General features: G+C 52.6%; 2 protein-coding genes across 2 annotated transcripts; one reads left to right on the forward strand and one right to left on the reverse strand.

Annotated features, from left to right (window-relative positions):
* Positions 1–1476: 1476 nt before the first annotated feature.
* On the reverse strand, positions 1477–3359 carry HD553DRAFT_320709 (uncharacterized protein). The gene is made up of 3 exons (XM_046181170.1): positions 2225–3359; positions 1979–2146; positions 1477–1888 (listed from the first exon to the last, which is right to left on the reverse strand). The coding sequence occupies exons 1-3, from the start codon at positions 3212–3214 to the stop codon at positions 1700–1702; spliced, it is 1347 nt and encodes a 448-aa protein (XP_046032484.1). The 5' UTR covers positions 3215–3359; the 3' UTR covers positions 1477–1699.
* A 1626-nt stretch (positions 3360–4985) lies between these two features.
* On the forward strand, positions 4986–10820 carry HD553DRAFT_320712 (P-loop containing nucleoside triphosphate hydrolase protein). The gene is made up of 17 exons (XM_046181171.1): positions 4986–6503; positions 7042–7165; positions 7368–7462; positions 7520–7651; positions 7732–8211; positions 8284–8451; positions 8524–8619; positions 8688–8706; positions 8777–8923; positions 8989–9137; positions 9194–9404; positions 9461–9500; positions 9575–9650; positions 9714–9856; positions 9924–10241; positions 10312–10444; positions 10503–10820. Exons 1-17 carry the CDS (start codon positions 5148–5150, stop codon positions 10617–10619), a joined length of 3804 nt encoding a protein of 1267 aa, XP_046032485.1. The 5' UTR covers positions 4986–5147; the 3' UTR covers positions 10620–10820.
* The last annotated feature ends 6505 nt before the right edge of the window (positions 10821–17325 follow it).

Raw genomic sequence — 17325 nt, forward strand, 5'->3', positions numbered from 1 at the left:
CGCAAGAGTCGTCTAGAATCCCTCGAAGATGCAAACGTCCCGTGTTGAGCTTCGTCGTCGACCCTATCTCTATCTCTCGTTCCGGCGGCCCTTTGTTCTTCGTTGACCTCGCTGAAGGTATACTGCTTTATCCTTGTCTTTATGTCTATTTGATCTCGTCCGGCTGCCCTCGGTCGAATCGGAGCTTCGTGGTGCTCCAGGTGCAACGGCTTGGCCCCTACCCGTACTCGTACCCATACCTGATACCCGGTCCAGATCCAAGAACCCAAAAGGTGCGGATCGCTCGACCCGAACTGGTGGCTAATGGCTAATGGCTAATGGCTAATGGCTAGAGTCGCCTCCGTATAAATGAGAAGGAGTTGGGCGGTTGGGCACCCTTCCTGTATTGCATCATGCATCACTTGTACAGGTTTCGTTTTTTCCAGGGCAACGGGAATCGTGCGTACTCATGTGTATTGCGTACGGAATGAAACCTCAAAAAAGTCAAAAAGATTGTCCTGGTTCAAAGTCGAACCAAAGACCACCTTGCGTAAGATTCTAGACAAGAACTCCCTATATAAACCACTATAGCAAACCGTGCATTTAGTTGGCCGGCTTGACATAGATGTACACAACATTTTTATACGAAGCGAGACGAACCATTGAAGCCATGTTTCACCTGAATCATTACCGACCATCGGCAATCCTGGCTTCGGCATTCCCAACTAGCCTTTTCTAGCCAGGACTGGTAGACACACGAGTCCATTCAGGCCTTCTTGTTGTGCTTGTGATGTAAGGCCGCAGCAGTGGAGGACGTGGGGAAGGTCCTATAATAAAAGATGAGAGTTTCGAATCGAGAATCGCGCGTATGTTCTAGCAAAGCATCCCTCTCGATATCAGGCGTGGGATGTCCAGAGCAAACGGCCAGGTTATAACTTTGTTACAAGTTCCCAAAGCTACAAACAAGTACACGACGTACTCCTCGATCTGTGGTATATGAGTGGCTTTATCGATACCTAATGCTCGTATTCGGGCCGGAATACGATATACGAGGACCCTGCTCACCCCTTCTGCATGAGTCGCGTCATCGAAGAACGCAGAGTTCTAGACAGGCCTGAGAATAAATAAGACTCGACAGTTCCACTAAGCGACTGCACGGATTGTACTTGTGTTCGGGAAATACGCATCTGGCATCTGGGTATCTCATACACTTGACACGCAATCATCTCATCTCATGTCATTCGGTCGTATATCAACCTGGGTATATAGGTTGGCTCACACGCCCGACAAACCAGGTTTCGCAGTCGACTATCGAGATCTTCGGAGCGGACGTCAGTCTCTGTCGAAGATATTGGTCTCGATGTGCTACTGTTAGTATTATTATCGTTACTACGCATGAGGCCCTTGGCATATGAGCTACCACATCGAAATGCGTTTCGATCACTTATAGGCAAAAGCCAAGCGCGTAACATTTGCTCAAAGACGTCCATGATGATAGGAGGACAGATTCTCATGACAAAGTGGAGCCGGGCTGAAACACAGTAGTGACATCGGCAAACAGCGTGTATGACATTGCCTCTCTTGGCGACCGAAGCCCAATTCTCGATCAAGATCACGACGGATTCGCATAGGTACAGCAAGAAGTTCATACAACTAACCTCAAGTGCGACCTCCATTCTAGTCTCAAGCATCCATAACTACCGTATCGACCAAATCTCTCTCAGCTGACCCCCTTCAACCCTGATCGTTTCTGCTCCAGAGCGACCGTCAACTTTTCCTTCTGAGCGATGAACCGCCGTTTCTGCGAACGCGCCGCCAATTTCCTCGCCGAATCGCATACTTCCAACAGGGTCTTGCGGGTAAAGGTGTAATCGGCGATCCGGTCCTCTAGTTGGACGCTCTCCGTCATCTGCAATGCAAGATCCAATCCGATGTGACGTGTGTGAGTGTGACTTTTGGGGCGGCATTTAGGAGGTTGGTCGTTTGCTTTGAGGCTCACCTTTTCAATCGCCAAGAATAATTCCGAGGTAGTTTCGTCCGACATGAAGGCGTTCGGTCCCGATTCGTCTTCCCTGCGACTCAGCACCCTACGCAGCGGATCCGCGAGTTGATAATGACACACTTCCGTCTCGATGAGGGCGCTATCCGTCAAATGAAACATCACGATCTGCAAAGGGGTAGAGGAACAGCGTTTAGGACCCGACTCTTAGCACGATATTGAGTAAACGCCATAGGGGGGACTGACTCTACGCTCGAACGGTATGACCAAAGTCGTCCCCGGACCGGCCACATCGACCGTCCACTGCTGTGCCGGACTCCCGCTCACGGGGGTGGCCCAGAGGACAAACCCATGTCCTACCGTCAAGACACGTGGGACCAACGCCGCTGGACGTTCATCCAACGCCCCCGCTGGCCAAATCGTCACCGTCGAGCTGGTTGTCGAGTTTGAGTTTGAAGTAGGGCTCGGGTCGGGGGCAGACGCTGGGATGGCTCGACAACCTAACGCTTGGATCCACTTGGAATGATCGGTAATGTACCGTGCCATAAAAGGCAACCCTCTGTCGATCCAGAAATGCACGTCTCGGAGCATGACCGTCAACCGTCGACCCAACAGCCTGCTCGGTCCGTGCAAGACTTCGTTGAGGACCTCCTGGAAGTCCGTTGAGAGATCGAGCCCAGAGGATGGGACTTCGAACCAAGCGCCATCGAAATCCAACTGGTCCACCCGGCACGAACAGTCGGTAGCCGGAGTGTTTACTCGGGGGATGACGTCCAACGGAAAAGCGTCCTTTGGGTCGTTGAACGAGGGAGTGATCGTGATGACATCCTCCGGACCCGCCATCATCTCGGCTAGGAGGTCCACCTGTGCATTGACGATCCGGGTCGGACAGACCGTCTCGGGCAGAGGCGGGAGGGACGGTACGCCGAGCAAGATGTCGGTCAACAGTCTTTCCGCCGTCTGCTTGTTCGGTAGACAAGGAGCCAAGTGGGGGACGTGGAGGATATACTCTGCCGGTTCAGGGTCTTCATCATCGAGCTCGAGGGGGTCTTGCCCGGGACAAGAGATTCGGAGCGTCCAAGTGGACTCGAACGACGGGTTCTCTTCGGTTTGCGGAAGGCGCTCGGTAGGGTCCGAGCTTAACCCCGAAGAATCGGATGAAGCATCATCATCGTCCTCCTCTGCCGGGTTTCCCGGTCTGCCTGGGTCCGAAATATCTGGGGAGGTGTTGGACATTCCGGATCGCTTGTCGACCCCAACGGCCCACCCGGACCTATAAAACCGCACCTCGGGCACCTCCACCTCCGTCCTCTCGAGCCCTTCCCCTTCAAGATCCTCCCCTTCCTCCCCTTCCTCCCCTTCCTCCCCTTCCTCCCCTTCCCCATCCCCCTCCTCCCCAATCTCTGGACGTCTCCCAGTCGTACCTAATCCCTCTCCATCTTCCCGACGAGGGAAAAGCACCCCATACCCCAGATCCCGATCTAACCAGACCACCCGGTCGGATAATTCCCAATACTTCTTCTTCTTCGCTTTAACCCTGCCTAGAAGGGTCCCGTTCCGATGATCCTGATGGGGATCGTGATCGTGATCGTGATGGGGATCGTGATCGTGATCGTGATGGTGATCGTGATCGTGATCGCGATGGTATGTTGAAGGTGTAGATGTAGATGTACCCCCACGGAATTCGGCATGGGATGGTCCTGATCGACCGCGCCTCCGTTTACTACTGGAAGATCCGATTCCAACCCGGGTAGATGCAGGTGTAAATTCGCTAGATGATGATGATGAATCGAGGGAACGTCTGCGTTTACTCCCCTGGTTTTGATTGGTATTGGGATTCGAGCTCGAGGTTGAGGTTGAATTCGAGGTCGAGGTGTGCAGGGAGGATACGTAGGAGGAGGGTTCGTATGACCGGGAGACGAGGTATGCGAGGGTCCCACGGGGGGGTTGGAGTAAGGGTTTTTCTAAGGGGGCTGGAGGGGGGATTATCGTCGAGGAAGAGGCCACCTGGTCTTCGGGAGCGAGGAAAGTTGTTGTCGTAGAGGTTCTATCGCCGTCTTCCATCTCACCACCGTTTGCGGTTCGTCCGTTCGTATTGGAGTCGACGTTGTTGGTGTTGTTATTGGGCTTCAGACCTTGTTGAAGCATAAAGTCCCCGACCTCTTTCAATATCCAACGTAGGGTCCCTTGCATCGCTTCTTCCCTCTCCAAAGCCTCCCCACCACCAGCACCCTTATAACCCTTCTGCTTCCCATTCCCATCCGCTCCTCCCGTCTCCTTATCCTTGTCCTTCAAATCGGCCTTCAAATTGGACTCCAACTCGCACGGGAAGAGCCTCTGATGGACCCGCAAGTACATGGCGTACGCATCGGGAGAATCCCATGTGACGCCCTTGGCTGCGAACTTTTCGAGCCAGTCTGAGGGGAAGATGCGGGAGAGGTGTCGGGCTTTGACGGCCTTGCGGTCTTTGTAGTCGACGCTCTTCTTCTGGCGGGGGCGAGGGCGGCGAGAAGGTGGGTTTATGTCCGAGGAGTAGGGATGTGGTCGAGATGATGAAGATGAGGATGATGGTGGTGGTGGTACGAAGCGGACGTTGGTAAACTCGGTCGTCATGGTCGGCTACGGTTGTGGGGTGGAAGGCAGGTCCGTAGACATGATCGCCACGGGGTATCCCCGAGAGTATGGCCACGAATCTATCCGGAGCCGAGAGTATCTCTAGTGAGTGGTTCGTCTAGTCAGTGTGGATGAGCCGGGTGACCCCTAGTAGCTAGTAGTTGCTAGTTAGCTGGATGCCTCTGATCCGAAGCAACCCCTAACCCTGTGTGATTAGGTAATTCATTCGGTTCCGACCGAGGGTTGCTCACGTGACTCCTCGATTACCCGCGCTCTAATTACGTAACCACTCCTCCCTTCCGAACCCCTCGACCCCCTCGACCCCCTTGACTTTATCAACAAACCCCCCACGAGCATCCATCCAGCTATTCGAAGGGAGGCAATCACTTCTCAACACAGAGAGATAGTTGGGAACGACGAGCTAGATCACAAACCATATATATATATACACGCCCTTGCCCTCAGTCAGTCGTAACGAGAGAACACCCCGGGCGGATCGGATTCGGACGCACGAGATCAAACCGGACGTTGGAAGGACTTGCGAGGTCGATTCTGGATGCGGATCGACGAGTTGATCACCCCCACACCACCCTCTGCTCCGTCTACAATCTCAGGATCAGGATCGGGATCGGAACTTATCGCTCATACTCATACGGAAGGAGTTGACTCGGAGGCGGCCTCGTTACTCTTGCATTTCACCAGAGGAGAGGGAAACGAGGTCGCTCGAGAGGCTTCTTGTTCTTCGTCGTCTTCATTCTCGAAAGGCTTGGGGTCCGATGGGGGAAGGGAGGGATCGCCGTTGAGGCCTGCACCTTTTCCCATCGAGGGGATCGTCAGTTATGATCGGTTACAACTACCTAGCAGCTCCACTAGGCCTGCAACGGTCGAAGGAAACCGGGATGGTGCATCCGCCACCGCCGTGAAAACCTGGGCAGGCCCGGCTCGGAATCGAAGCCGGAGCGGAGGAACGTATTCACCAACCCCTACTACGATTACGACCAACTTGAACGTGATCAGAGGTCGGTCTGTATCCTACAAGGATAAGGACAAGTTTCCTTCGGACACCTCAACCTCACCTAACCCCAGAAACCTTGTTGGCCGAAATAATGACAATAGCAGTAGTGGTGGGATCCCTTCCTCCCCGCATATAGCACATGCACCAATTGCAACTCCCTTACCCTCTCCCTTACCCTTACTCGACAATCCACACACGGCGGCGCGTTTGGGCTTGTCGGCGCCCACATTGCAATCACACCTCCAACCTCCTCAGGATTCACCAATCGTCGAAAGTCATACGTCCACGTCCACGTCTGGCCCTCGTCATCGGACTCGGCTTGAAGCTGAAGGATCCGTTCCGGTCCGACCTTCGGACGCGGGATTATCCGACCGTGCAGGCTCTGATTCTTCTTCAGGTCGAAAGGGAAGAGGATCTTCTTCAGCTGCTGCTGGACCATCGCAAACTCGAATTCAAAATCCAACTCAAACTTCGACTTCGACTTCAATTCCGATTCCAACTCCGATTACGACTCCCGGATCATCTTCTCGAGCACCAGGAACTCAATCTCAATCTCGATCTCGGGTCCAGGTCCAGGTTCCGGTTCAGACGCAGGGAACTTCTCCGGACCACCTTGCTCTTACTCGGACCGCACCCGGTCCTAACCCTAATCCTGATCTTGGGGATCGAGCGAGTGCAAGTGGTAATCTTATAAGGGCCGAGATGATCGAACCCGAACCCGCCAGACCTACATTTACCACTATATCTACATCTATACCTGCATCTACACCTGCATCTACAACTATATCCACATCTACATCTACACTCACGCCTACATCTACGGACGCCGAACAGAGGCGATTAGAATACCTGGTATGGAAGTTCGGGAGGGACATGCAGGATACGGATAAGGAGACGGTCAGTCGAACGAGATTTCCGCTTGGTTTGATTTGGTTGGATATGCTTGGATGGACGACCGGGGCGTGTTGTGTTGGGATGGGCGCAAGGGAAGGGTAGGGTTGGGATTGGGTGTGTGCAGGTCCGATTGAGATTTGAATTGGAGGGCTGGGGAGGGGGGCAAGCTGGGATCGTAAACGTAAATCGGATGGAAGGACGGGACCGTACGGGGCGGAGGGGCGGAGGGGAAAAAGGAGAAACGAACCCGATCAGGGTTGTACGACGAAAAAAATCGGATGTGAACGGGAATGAGCGTATGAGGTGATGCGAGAAGGGGGTGATCGGGTCGTTGAAGAAGCCCTTGCTCGCTGTTACGGGATGTGGATATGTCTCTCTTTTGAAAGCGAATGTCGCTGATAACCTTGTATTCGTTTTTTCTTGTTGTGTTTTCTTCGCTCCCTTCCCTCATCGACCTCGGATCACACACCTCTCCCGACCTACCATCCTGCCGGACCCGCCTCTTTGGGATCACCCTCGATACCCCAATCTATGACGATAGGCGGCCTCCCGTCGACCGATTCTTATCAGCATCTTTAGAAGACTGGTCATCCAGTCTTCGCTTGAGATGATCGAGCCGCTGGTTTACTCCAAGCTCGAGTTGCCGAACAGGTGTTATGTCCAGTGTAAGTGACGAGGCTCAGGTCAACGATTAAACGGGCTACTCTCGCTGACAGTGTTGTTTATCATCTGCTCTGCCTCTCGAATCCGGATCATCGGGATTATATACGTCTTACGGTCGATCCGGGCTCTGCTGGAACATTCTCCGGGGATCATATCTTCCAACCCTCTTAATACATGCCCGGAATACCCAATGACTCGACATAGGTGGCCAGTGCAGGACAGATGAATCGGGTTACTCTTTCGAAATGCTGGTGCATCACCCTTTCCGAGACGAGATGGACGATTGGAGTCAATGCCTCGTGAGTACCGGTTCCGGGATGTTTCGATCAGTACAGAGTCGCTGACCATCATCTCAGGCCCATATACTGAGCGATAGACACTGTGCACGGGTGGAACAACATCGATTGGAGACCGGCATCCAAGGCGTTCATGGGGATCCTATTCGAATGGAAGGTGTTCGGGTAGAAGCAGTTCGGCCGGACGCTCCTGTAAGCCTGTCAGGACGAGTTTAGATTCATGAAGGCATTTGGAGCTCACGCAAGTTGCATGGCTCCCGATCTCATGCTAGCAGCCTGCCGAACCCACCTTGAAGCGGCCGAGGGAGGGAGAAGAACAAGAAGATGGCAAGCGCAAGAAACGAATCGTCAAACCCCCGGACGCCCTTGGCTTCGTCGTCACAAGTGAACAAGATGAGAATGCGGATGGAGACGCGGATGAAGACGTCGACGAAGGCCTCTTGAGACTCGGCTTCCACACGTCCGAAGCGGCAAGGGAATATATCAAGACTCGGTTCGACATGACACAAGCCGATCTCGAGCAAGACGACCTGGTCAGGGGCTACGCGGCCATGGTGGTCGCCGAACAGAGTACAAAGGGTTCATTCGACAAGATCCCGGATCTCGGAGCGATACCTTGGGATGGAGACGCGATGAGGATAGCCGATGCGCTCACGGTTCTGGGCCTCGATTCGGAAGACATGCCCATCAGCGGTATGAAATGGCCTCTGACTAGTCAGCAGTTGACGGCGGCAGCGAGTATATGGAAATTGGTCAGTACCCCTTGTTTGTTCGACCGTATGATGACGGAAGCTCGCGACTGACTGCTTCGGTCGATCTCGCAGGCCGATGAGCCGTACAAGGAAACACGCGGGTTCTTGCTGTGCGACAGCGTCGGGATGGGCAAAACATGCACTGCCCTTACGATATTCATGAAGGATATTGGGGAAACGGGATCGGTTCGCCCTACCCTGATTCTGTGTCCCAGCGGGATTCAGGCAGACGTCTGGAAAGTACGTTTCCTGTTGCCACCCTATAGTGCCTGGCGCTCTGCTGACCGACTGCCATTCTCTCTGATCAAACAGGCGGAGATTGAGAAGCATGTTCCCCAGCTCGCGGAAAAGTCTACATGCATCACCAAGGGAGGCGATTGGGGCACACTGAGAACCGACTGGACCAAGGTAAGTGAGCTGACCACATTCTCTCGATCAACAAGCTGATGCCGGTTTCTCTTCCCCTCCATTCAAAGTTTCCGATCGTGATACTATGTATGTAGTCCTTGGAACGTAATTGGGGACCCGGCTCATCTCTGTTGGGGATATTTTGCCTCGACTACAGCATACGAGCTATTACAATCGTTCGGTAGCACAACGGCCACCCTGTCGCAATCTGGCAAGGATCTGGTTACCCATAACGAGGACGGTTCGCAACCTGTCAATATCAACTTGTCGGAGTTCATAGCTTACCGGATCATCGCCGATGAGTGTACGTGCTATGCTTGCTTTGGACTTCTTCTTGAACGAGCTGACGTCGAGTTTCGATACCAATAGTCCAGCATATGAGGAATCCTCGGACGCGTCTAGCCAAGGTTGCGACTTCGTACGCAGACGAAGAACACATCAAGCACGTCCTGCTATTGTCGGGGACACCTAATCCAACAAGCATGTTGGATCTCTGGACGCCGTTACGATTGATAAATGTACGTCATGATATCTTGCTATGAGCGATCTCTATCTGACAATCTGCATCTTGCAGTCTCTCAAATCGGACAAAGCCTTTGGCCCGTGGGCGAAACAACGAAGAAAGAGCCCAAAAAGCCAGTCGGAAGTCATGCACCGGCTTTTGAAACATCCATTTTACATGTCGAGACACTTCGACTTTTACGAGTGGCTCAGAAGTCGTGGTCTCGGTCAGTCGAAGACGCATATCGTCTTATGCTCCCCAGGACAAGACGAGTCCGCCATAGGTGCGTGTAGTGGATTCCACTACCGGATGAATCGTACTGATATGGTCTGTCTACAGCGTTCTACCTCTTAAAATGCTTGAGCGAGTTCGAGAACAGGTAAGGTGTATAGATCGCGTCACCGTCGATCCGTTGGAACTGATCTGGCTGTCTTGGCATGTGGAATCGTCAAGGCGCGAGGAGAAATCGCTCCCCACCCAAAAAATCCCAGAGGATTCGCCAACTATGAAGATATTGACCGGGATGCGGGTAAGTGCATGTGCGACGCTTGATTCTGAGCGAGACACGGGTTAATGAGCTCGTTATCTACAGGAGCTCTCGTTCTCTTTCCAAGCCTTCAAAGCTTGGTTCGACGCGAACCAATCCTTGGTGAAATTACATGGCGATAAGATTGGCAAGCATCTTCGTAACGCTCTGGATGAGGTAGCGCTATCTGCCAAGATTACCAGCGTCAGGTGAGTTGGTCAGGCCGAGGAGCTGCCATTACGGGACTGACACAGATCATTCATCTGCCTTGCACAGCCAGGAAATCTTCTCGGCACTCGGGGCCAACGCCGATTCTAAGATCCTCGTCGTCGGTCAGGACGATGCCTTCAACGGACCCCTTCAGGATCACCTTGAAGAGTTAGGAATCCGCTCGTGGGAGGCGACAAGCACGACGCAGCCCGACACGAGTATGATCATCTACGACTCCAATTCGAAAGATCGCCATACGAAAAGCGAGTTGTTGACGCGATTCGCCACCGACAAGCGCATCCGTGTCATGATGGGACCGATAACCCCCCTTTCTGAGGGGAAAAATCTGCAAATGTGCGACCATCTCTTCATACTGGATACGCCGTGAGTGTCTCTCGGATTGTCTCTGCAGTTGCGAATCGCTCTTTCAGCTCTGACGGATCTACTCTTCCAGACGAAGCAAGGCAGCGCTCATGCAGATAACCGGTCGCCTGATGCGCAGGGGTCAAGAGCGTCCGGTGGTAATAAAGCGCTTTACTACCACCGGGGGACCCGACGAAATATACAATAGAATGCTGGATGAGAGCGTGAGTTCAGGTCAGCGTTGTCAATCTCGTTACGACGCTCAACCGGCCCGCCTGGTAGATACCAATGGGGGATCTGCCCGCAGTCAAAGTGGACAGCGCGCATCTGCGCAAGTGGTTGTCAGATAAACTAGGCCGTCGAGGCGCCCGGGGCAAACCTAAATCGCGACCTCGATAGCCACGGGCAGAGTCGCGCCCCGACCGCTATGGGAAGTATTGGCGGACTTCTTGAAATCGTATCACGTAGCTCTTCCACAACGCACCGCACGCATTGGCGCACATGTATCAGTGTATCGTAGCGTTTGTAGCCGATATGTATGGATTAGAGGCTTGCAAATAGAGCAGCCTAGTTCTAGATCTCTGTTCCAATATCCGAAGGCAAGGCGCCAAGCAAAAGGCGCAAAGCGGACGAACGCGTGTATGTTTGCGAGCAAGTTACAACAGAACTCGCAAGAAAAGCAAGCGATCGAAGCCTTCGAATACCAAACCTGTAACCTGTATATGATGAGTTGACATGTACCGCTCTCCCACACTCCGCCTTCGCACTTGCTCGAATGAGCGGCCTTAGTTGCGTTGGGTCGGACGCTTGTGCGCCCAACCGCTCCGAAAGACGGGATCTCATGACTTTCGGGATGGAGGGTAACGAAGAAGATACCTCTGCATTCAGACCGAGGTTCGCGAAACGTCGACATAGCCGATTTCATCGTGTTATACATAAGCTGAAAATCCGCAATACTACCTTACAAGTAGAACTAAACTCGAAATCGAGCGCGACTCACCAGAGCTGTAAGATCTGGCCTTCTTCACATGCGCGATATGGGTTGTTATAAGCGTCCTTTCGGAACGAAGTGCTGTCGTGTTGAACGAAGTCGCTCAGGCTTGTCGAACTCCCCTCTGTTTGGAGCCCCAAGGGGCTGCGTAACGCCGACCGTGCCAAGCTGGATCGAAGACGACACCCGACAAGGAAGAGTATAGGAAGATCCGAGTCCGTCAGATCTTAGAGCGGGACCAAGCGAAGAGAAGAAAATAGAAAGGAGAAGAGATAGAGCGGTTAGCATCATTGAGCGCTACGCACCGTGATCCCAGACTGACGCACCTGTCATCATCGAGCTTTGCGGGCTACCGTCCTATGATGACAGAAGGGCGTCGACTGTCGTGTGGGGATTCGTTGGCGATCAACTCGAGGCACTGCAAATACAAGAAGCGGACTATCAGGGATCGTTCTCTATGGTTCGAGCATGCCACGGCACCCGAGACTTACTTGCTCTATGCCTCATTTTCTTTCCCAGCTCAAACCCTTCACGGTTTAGGCACCGGCACTCAATAGCTCCGCTAGAACGGGTTTGCGCCTTCATAACGGAAAGGTGCACGATCCGTAGCGAGGACCAGGCCCCTCGATTTCGCCTGACGACCCATGTCTGAGGCCTCGTTTTTTTTTGCCTCAGATGGGCAAAATGAAGTTGTGTTGAGCCGAATTCCTTGAGCGATGCCTCTGGATGATTGACGGCGAAGGTAACGCTGACGAAATCGTTCACTGCTGCGTGTGGGACTGAAAGCCTGCTGTAAGACTCATCAGAGGCACCGCCTGAGTTCTGCAATTTCGGCAGATCTGTCAGAAAGAATGTGAACAACCACGATCAGCAAAGATGGGACAGGATTGCGGCGGCAGAGGCATGAACGAGTCAACATACTACTCGAGAGCAGAGGTTCGACGCCCATAGGTTGTGCAGGCGGGGTAAGAGCGTGATGGCGGGTCCGGGTGGTGATGGTGATTGTCATGGCTGCTCGCCCCAGAGCTATACGCAGAAGAACATGAAACTAGCGTTAGCATAAGAAGCATCAGATACAGCGAGACACGATCGAGGACCCACATTGGCCAAGTATTTCGTCGGTCCTACCTCTTCATAGGTTGACGGTGGATGACACGAGATGGACTTTGCTATGAAACCTGTCTTTGTCATTGCGTACTGTTTGATTTAGGGAAAATAACTTCGGGACATCCGAGGACTTACCAAATTCACCGACTTTCCATCTTCCCCGCGTTCAAGGTCAGATTTTAAGTTGAAGAGCTCTCCGCCCTTGTATCGATTCTCTCCGTCTCAGTCTCGATGATATGCAGATCGGCGAACGGGTCGTCGATGGGCTCGTTCCCGTTCGCGTGGATGGCCCGCTTGAACAGCTTGGGTCCAGGCCCAGAATCCGCAGAATAGAATGTGCTCCCCGTAAGCGCATGTTGCTGTGTTATCCCCTTGCCAAGTAACATGCAGCTGCGGGTCCCAGTGCAGGACGCTTGGTGTGCTCCGGTCGTGGTGATGGAAGCAGACACGACGCCTCAGTCTTGAAACGACCAGCCCAAAGATAGTGCCTCGTCACTTTCTGCCTCGTCGCTGTTGAGATGACATCCTGACCATCGGCGCCAATCTTGACAGTACTCGTAGAGCTGACGGGATACCTAGTCACCAAGGCTAGTGGGACAGCATACTGTACAGTGAGGTCCACGTGTATACGGACACTTTGTTAGTAATTAGTAATTTGCTAGGTGCGTGCTCATTCTGGGCGCGGACATACCTGTACTTGTGGCATTCCAACCGGTCCACTGTTCATCGTGCCAAGCCATCCAGCCAACACTACCAGATGCTCACAATTCCAGAGGTCAGACCGGGTGAGCCATGTTGATTTGGATACTTTGTTTGGATTGAGCTTTACTTCTAGATCGACAAACTCGTAGACGTCAAAGTCTGCCTCCCCTTTGAATCGATCACGCCAGGTCTTGAACAAGGTGGCGTTTGGTTGCATATTCTAGCTATCCTGCACCTGCCGATCTGACGGATCCGCTGCGATAGTTTGTCCCACTTCTTGGTGTCCTTGAAACCCACAAGGGTATTATTAGGCTTGAATCTGGTACACTACTCCGCCCGGATCCCAAAACACCGTCATCAATCTGGTCACGCCTCCAAGGCAAGGTGCAGGCGCGGGCAACATTTTGACCCCTCCTTCAGCTTGAGCAGCTTTGGGAGTCTTCTTGCCACCTCCCGCTCAGAATGATGATACGTTGGTGATCTTTACTCCGGCAGCTCCATCCGCTTAGCGACAACAAGGATTGCCGGTAACGATTTCCGGTGGCTTGGCTGATTCTCAAGCTCCTCCGCCTCTCGAAAGGGCCAGGTTGATCGTGGCAACGCCATCATTCTCCACTCAGAGTGTCCACACAGAGAGTATTGAGCAGTATAGCTCGCCGATGGATGTGGATACCAAGAGGGGTGTGAGTTTGTTGGATGATGGGATGGACCAGGACGATGAGGACGACGAGGATGATGATGCGGGGACAGCTGCAACCATCTTCACGTTGGAGAAGTTCATTGGGTGGAATGTGGTAATTGGCTAACACTTTTACCGCATCAAGTTTGAGGGGTATTTGGAACCAGAGTGGCATCCCGAGCAGTACATCGACGGAACCGCCAATGGCAAGCTTCCTCGCATCATTGTCAAGTATCACCAGAAATACGGCGGGAAGGAGAGTGATTGTTGATACAGAATTCACCTATTTGTAATTGCATGATGTCCATTCTGGAGATATATCCATTGTCTACGCTCTTGAATCAATTCTTGTTGTGGCAAGCGAGTCGGTTTGCCGGCAACTTTCACTTTAACACTTCTGTCCGCCGTCGATAACTTGAGGAATATTGCTTTGACATGTCATTGAGCTACCCGGCAGAAGCGCTTGTTTTGGGACAATCTACATTTCAAAACTCCCTTTTGCCTATTGTTCTGCCAGCAAGCCTGTCGAGAAGGTTGAGAGGGTTGTCATTTTGTTTATATCAATTGTCTATCATCTTCTAGTTCTTATTTACACTCACAATTCGCTACCACCTCGCAATGTGTTCGAGCCGACAACATGGCCAATGTAGACGAGCCCACAGTGGATGGCCCCGTACCTCTCGGTCTGACTCTTCACGGGACGCAAGAGGATTACAACCGCTGGTACCAGGTCCTTCTCGAGCACAACCCTCAAACGTAAGAAAACTGCGTGTATCACGCTCTCTTTACCAACTGTATGCCAACATGGTTTGGAGAGGCTACTCTCGAGGTGGAGTGGATTGTTTGGGCTTTGTATGAGTCATCGCTTTGCGAGTTGTGCTGGAGGTTGCACAATCGGAGGGAAGAGTGCGTGCTCGCGGGGTTCTGTTACGGGATCATCACGTGAGTCGACTACCGACATACAGGTTCGATCTACGGACATCAGCATACACCTAAGTCCGGCTCGGCGAGGCGAATCAGATTCCCTCGGAGCAGATTCGGTCGTCCCTACCATTCGCCTTCACCATTCACCGAAACAACAAACCTTCCCGACGCATATCACAAACAGGTACAGGGACCTCGAGGTACACGACAACCTTACTCAGGACCTCGACAACCTTACTCGACGCACCTAGGGACAATGCAAAAACAAACTCGCCTCCTCTACCGAATCCGGTTGCTCTCGACAGGATTAGTCTGTTCGCCATCTCGTTCTCCCAGTTTCGCCATCTTTCGACATTCTTTTCTCTTGGGTCTTTTCAGTGTTCGCCAGCCTCGTCTACGTACTCGTCTCCGTATAAATAGCTAGAGGAACTTGACCGATTTCGATAGAGGACGCTCTGTAATAGTAATAGGTCAAGTTCCGATATCACATTCAATACACGCCTACCTGACTTGTTACAACATCTTCAAGACGTGTTGCGGAGAGGTTACAACTCAAGGACGTCGCTAAGTATCTACGCTTCATCGTTTTACCTTAGACCGAATCCGTTACCTCACACCGAGTGATCACCTTCCTTATCCATACATCTCTGGATTCGTATCCCGCACCCGAACCCGCTTCATCTAAGCGAACTTGCGACATTCTCCCGACTACCTGCGATCGATCTTAAGCACCCTACGCCTTACGACTTAGGACCTATCGCCCATTAGCAACTTCCGCCGTAACAGGTTCTTTGCGGCGTTCTTGTACTCACCCCGGTTTTGTTTGAAGTTACGAACGACACAAAGGCAGATTCCAGATATCAGCTTTGGAGATCCAGGTGAGGAGAGCATGGCATCAGCTCTTGTGGTCACAGGTCAGGGCTTCAGTGTTGTGAGTCGAACGTTGTGGTTCTTGTTGTGATATCATTTGCTGATCGCGTTCATGTGGACAGACATCTTCTCCAGTTCTCGACCTCCTCCCCGCATGGCCAGCCGGTGTAGAGTTCCAACAACTCATCTACCGTCAGACCGACCTGCCTCAAGAGTATCCTACGCTCCAGACTATCTTGATTGTCTTCCGCCGGGCCAAGCTCTGCGGGCGATCAGAGGGATGATTCCTTCTCAATCAAATAGAGGACCTTCACTCGACCTGCTACTCTGCATCAGGACTATGACTCCAAACGTCCACGGATCTGCCAAGGAGTTGCAGAGATCACATGCTACGTTCGAGGTGTACGGTCGGATCGTTCCGGGACAATGGTCCCTCGAACGTGAGTCGAACATCCAGATCGATTTACAAACCCAACGTACTGACTGTTTTCAACTTGCCGGTCCTTCAAATTGACAGCCTTTCCCGACGTTCCTTGAGGCAACCGTGACCTGCGCATGGATCTGGACTCGATGGGCTTCTACCTGTCTGACGGAATGCTGAAGTCTCGCTTCAAGGATTGGGAGGAACACCTGGCCAGATTCAAGACGGACAAAGACCGCTACATCGGGAGGATGATAGCTGTCTGGGGACCGGCAGCGGTCTGGTCTGAGGCGATCTACTCCGTCTTGTCTCGAACGGAGGATTCCCTGAACAGTGTGCACGGCGGCCTACTCGGGCAAGTAGCTACTCTCGCCGAGAACGGTATGAGATGGAGCTATTTCCAAAACGCCAACTTTCCTAGAGTCTTGCCGACACGTCATCATCTCAAGTGTCAAACCTCCCCGCCGTCCCCAGCCAAAGCTCTTTGCGCTACAACTCAAGATTCACCGGGAAACTATATTGCAGGAGATGCAAAGGCAGGTTTACAGCGAGAGCAGGAAGGTGCAGGTCCTTGAAACAGCTGGACAACGGGAACGGGAGAGATTGGCGGGATTGGAGGAGGAGATACGCCAGTTGAGGGAGACCAACAGGCGGCTGACAATTGCCGGGGCTGAGGCGGTGCTGAACGTCTCCCTACGTGAGGCTACCATCGATCGACTCGAGCGAGCGCACCAAGTTCAGCGGAATAGTTGGAGGACCCTGCGGCAGAAGCACAAGGACTGGAGATGCGGGAGCTGCAGGAATTGCGTTTGCGATCGTTCGGACAACCATTCGGATTTCTATCCCTCTCGAGCGAGGAGAATAGAAGTTCCATGTTCGTCATGATCATTTCCTAGACCTTGCCACGGTCAAGATGCAGCAACGATTTGCCTGATTAGAAGCAATAGTCGCGGAAACCCATCGTCAAGCTATCCTGCAGGCTCCGGAAGGAACGGCCGGATGGACCTCTTCCAAGGACGAACTCGCAGCTAGTCGATCGTAACTCAAGAGATATGGAACAAACAACATGGGCAAACTCTGTGGTCGACCTCGATGATCGATGATAGATACAGACAACATCAAACCAGCGCTATTAATCTCTGGGGACCGTACATCTCACGGCACGTACCATCGTTATCACTTCACGAAGAAGAAGTCCTCTGACACGTTTGTGTGGTTGTTGAACCTGCAGCCTGACACATTGGAGCAATCGACGCGACTGTCTGCAGCATCGTTCGGCCCACCCTTTCCTGTATTATCATAGCAACAGGAATCTCCCATCATATTCGTCAAGATAACAAGACCGTTGGGCATTAGCAAAGAGGAAGCGGTAAGCGCTCGACAGCATATGGACCGCCGACGCCACTCCCCC

This window comes from Filobasidium floriforme (assembly GCF_021052385.1).
Source record: "Filobasidium floriforme strain CBS 6241 chromosome Unknown HD553scaffold_32, whole genome shotgun sequence".
Taxonomy (NCBI): Eukaryota; Fungi; Basidiomycota; class Tremellomycetes; order Filobasidiales; family Filobasidiaceae; genus Filobasidium; species Filobasidium floriforme.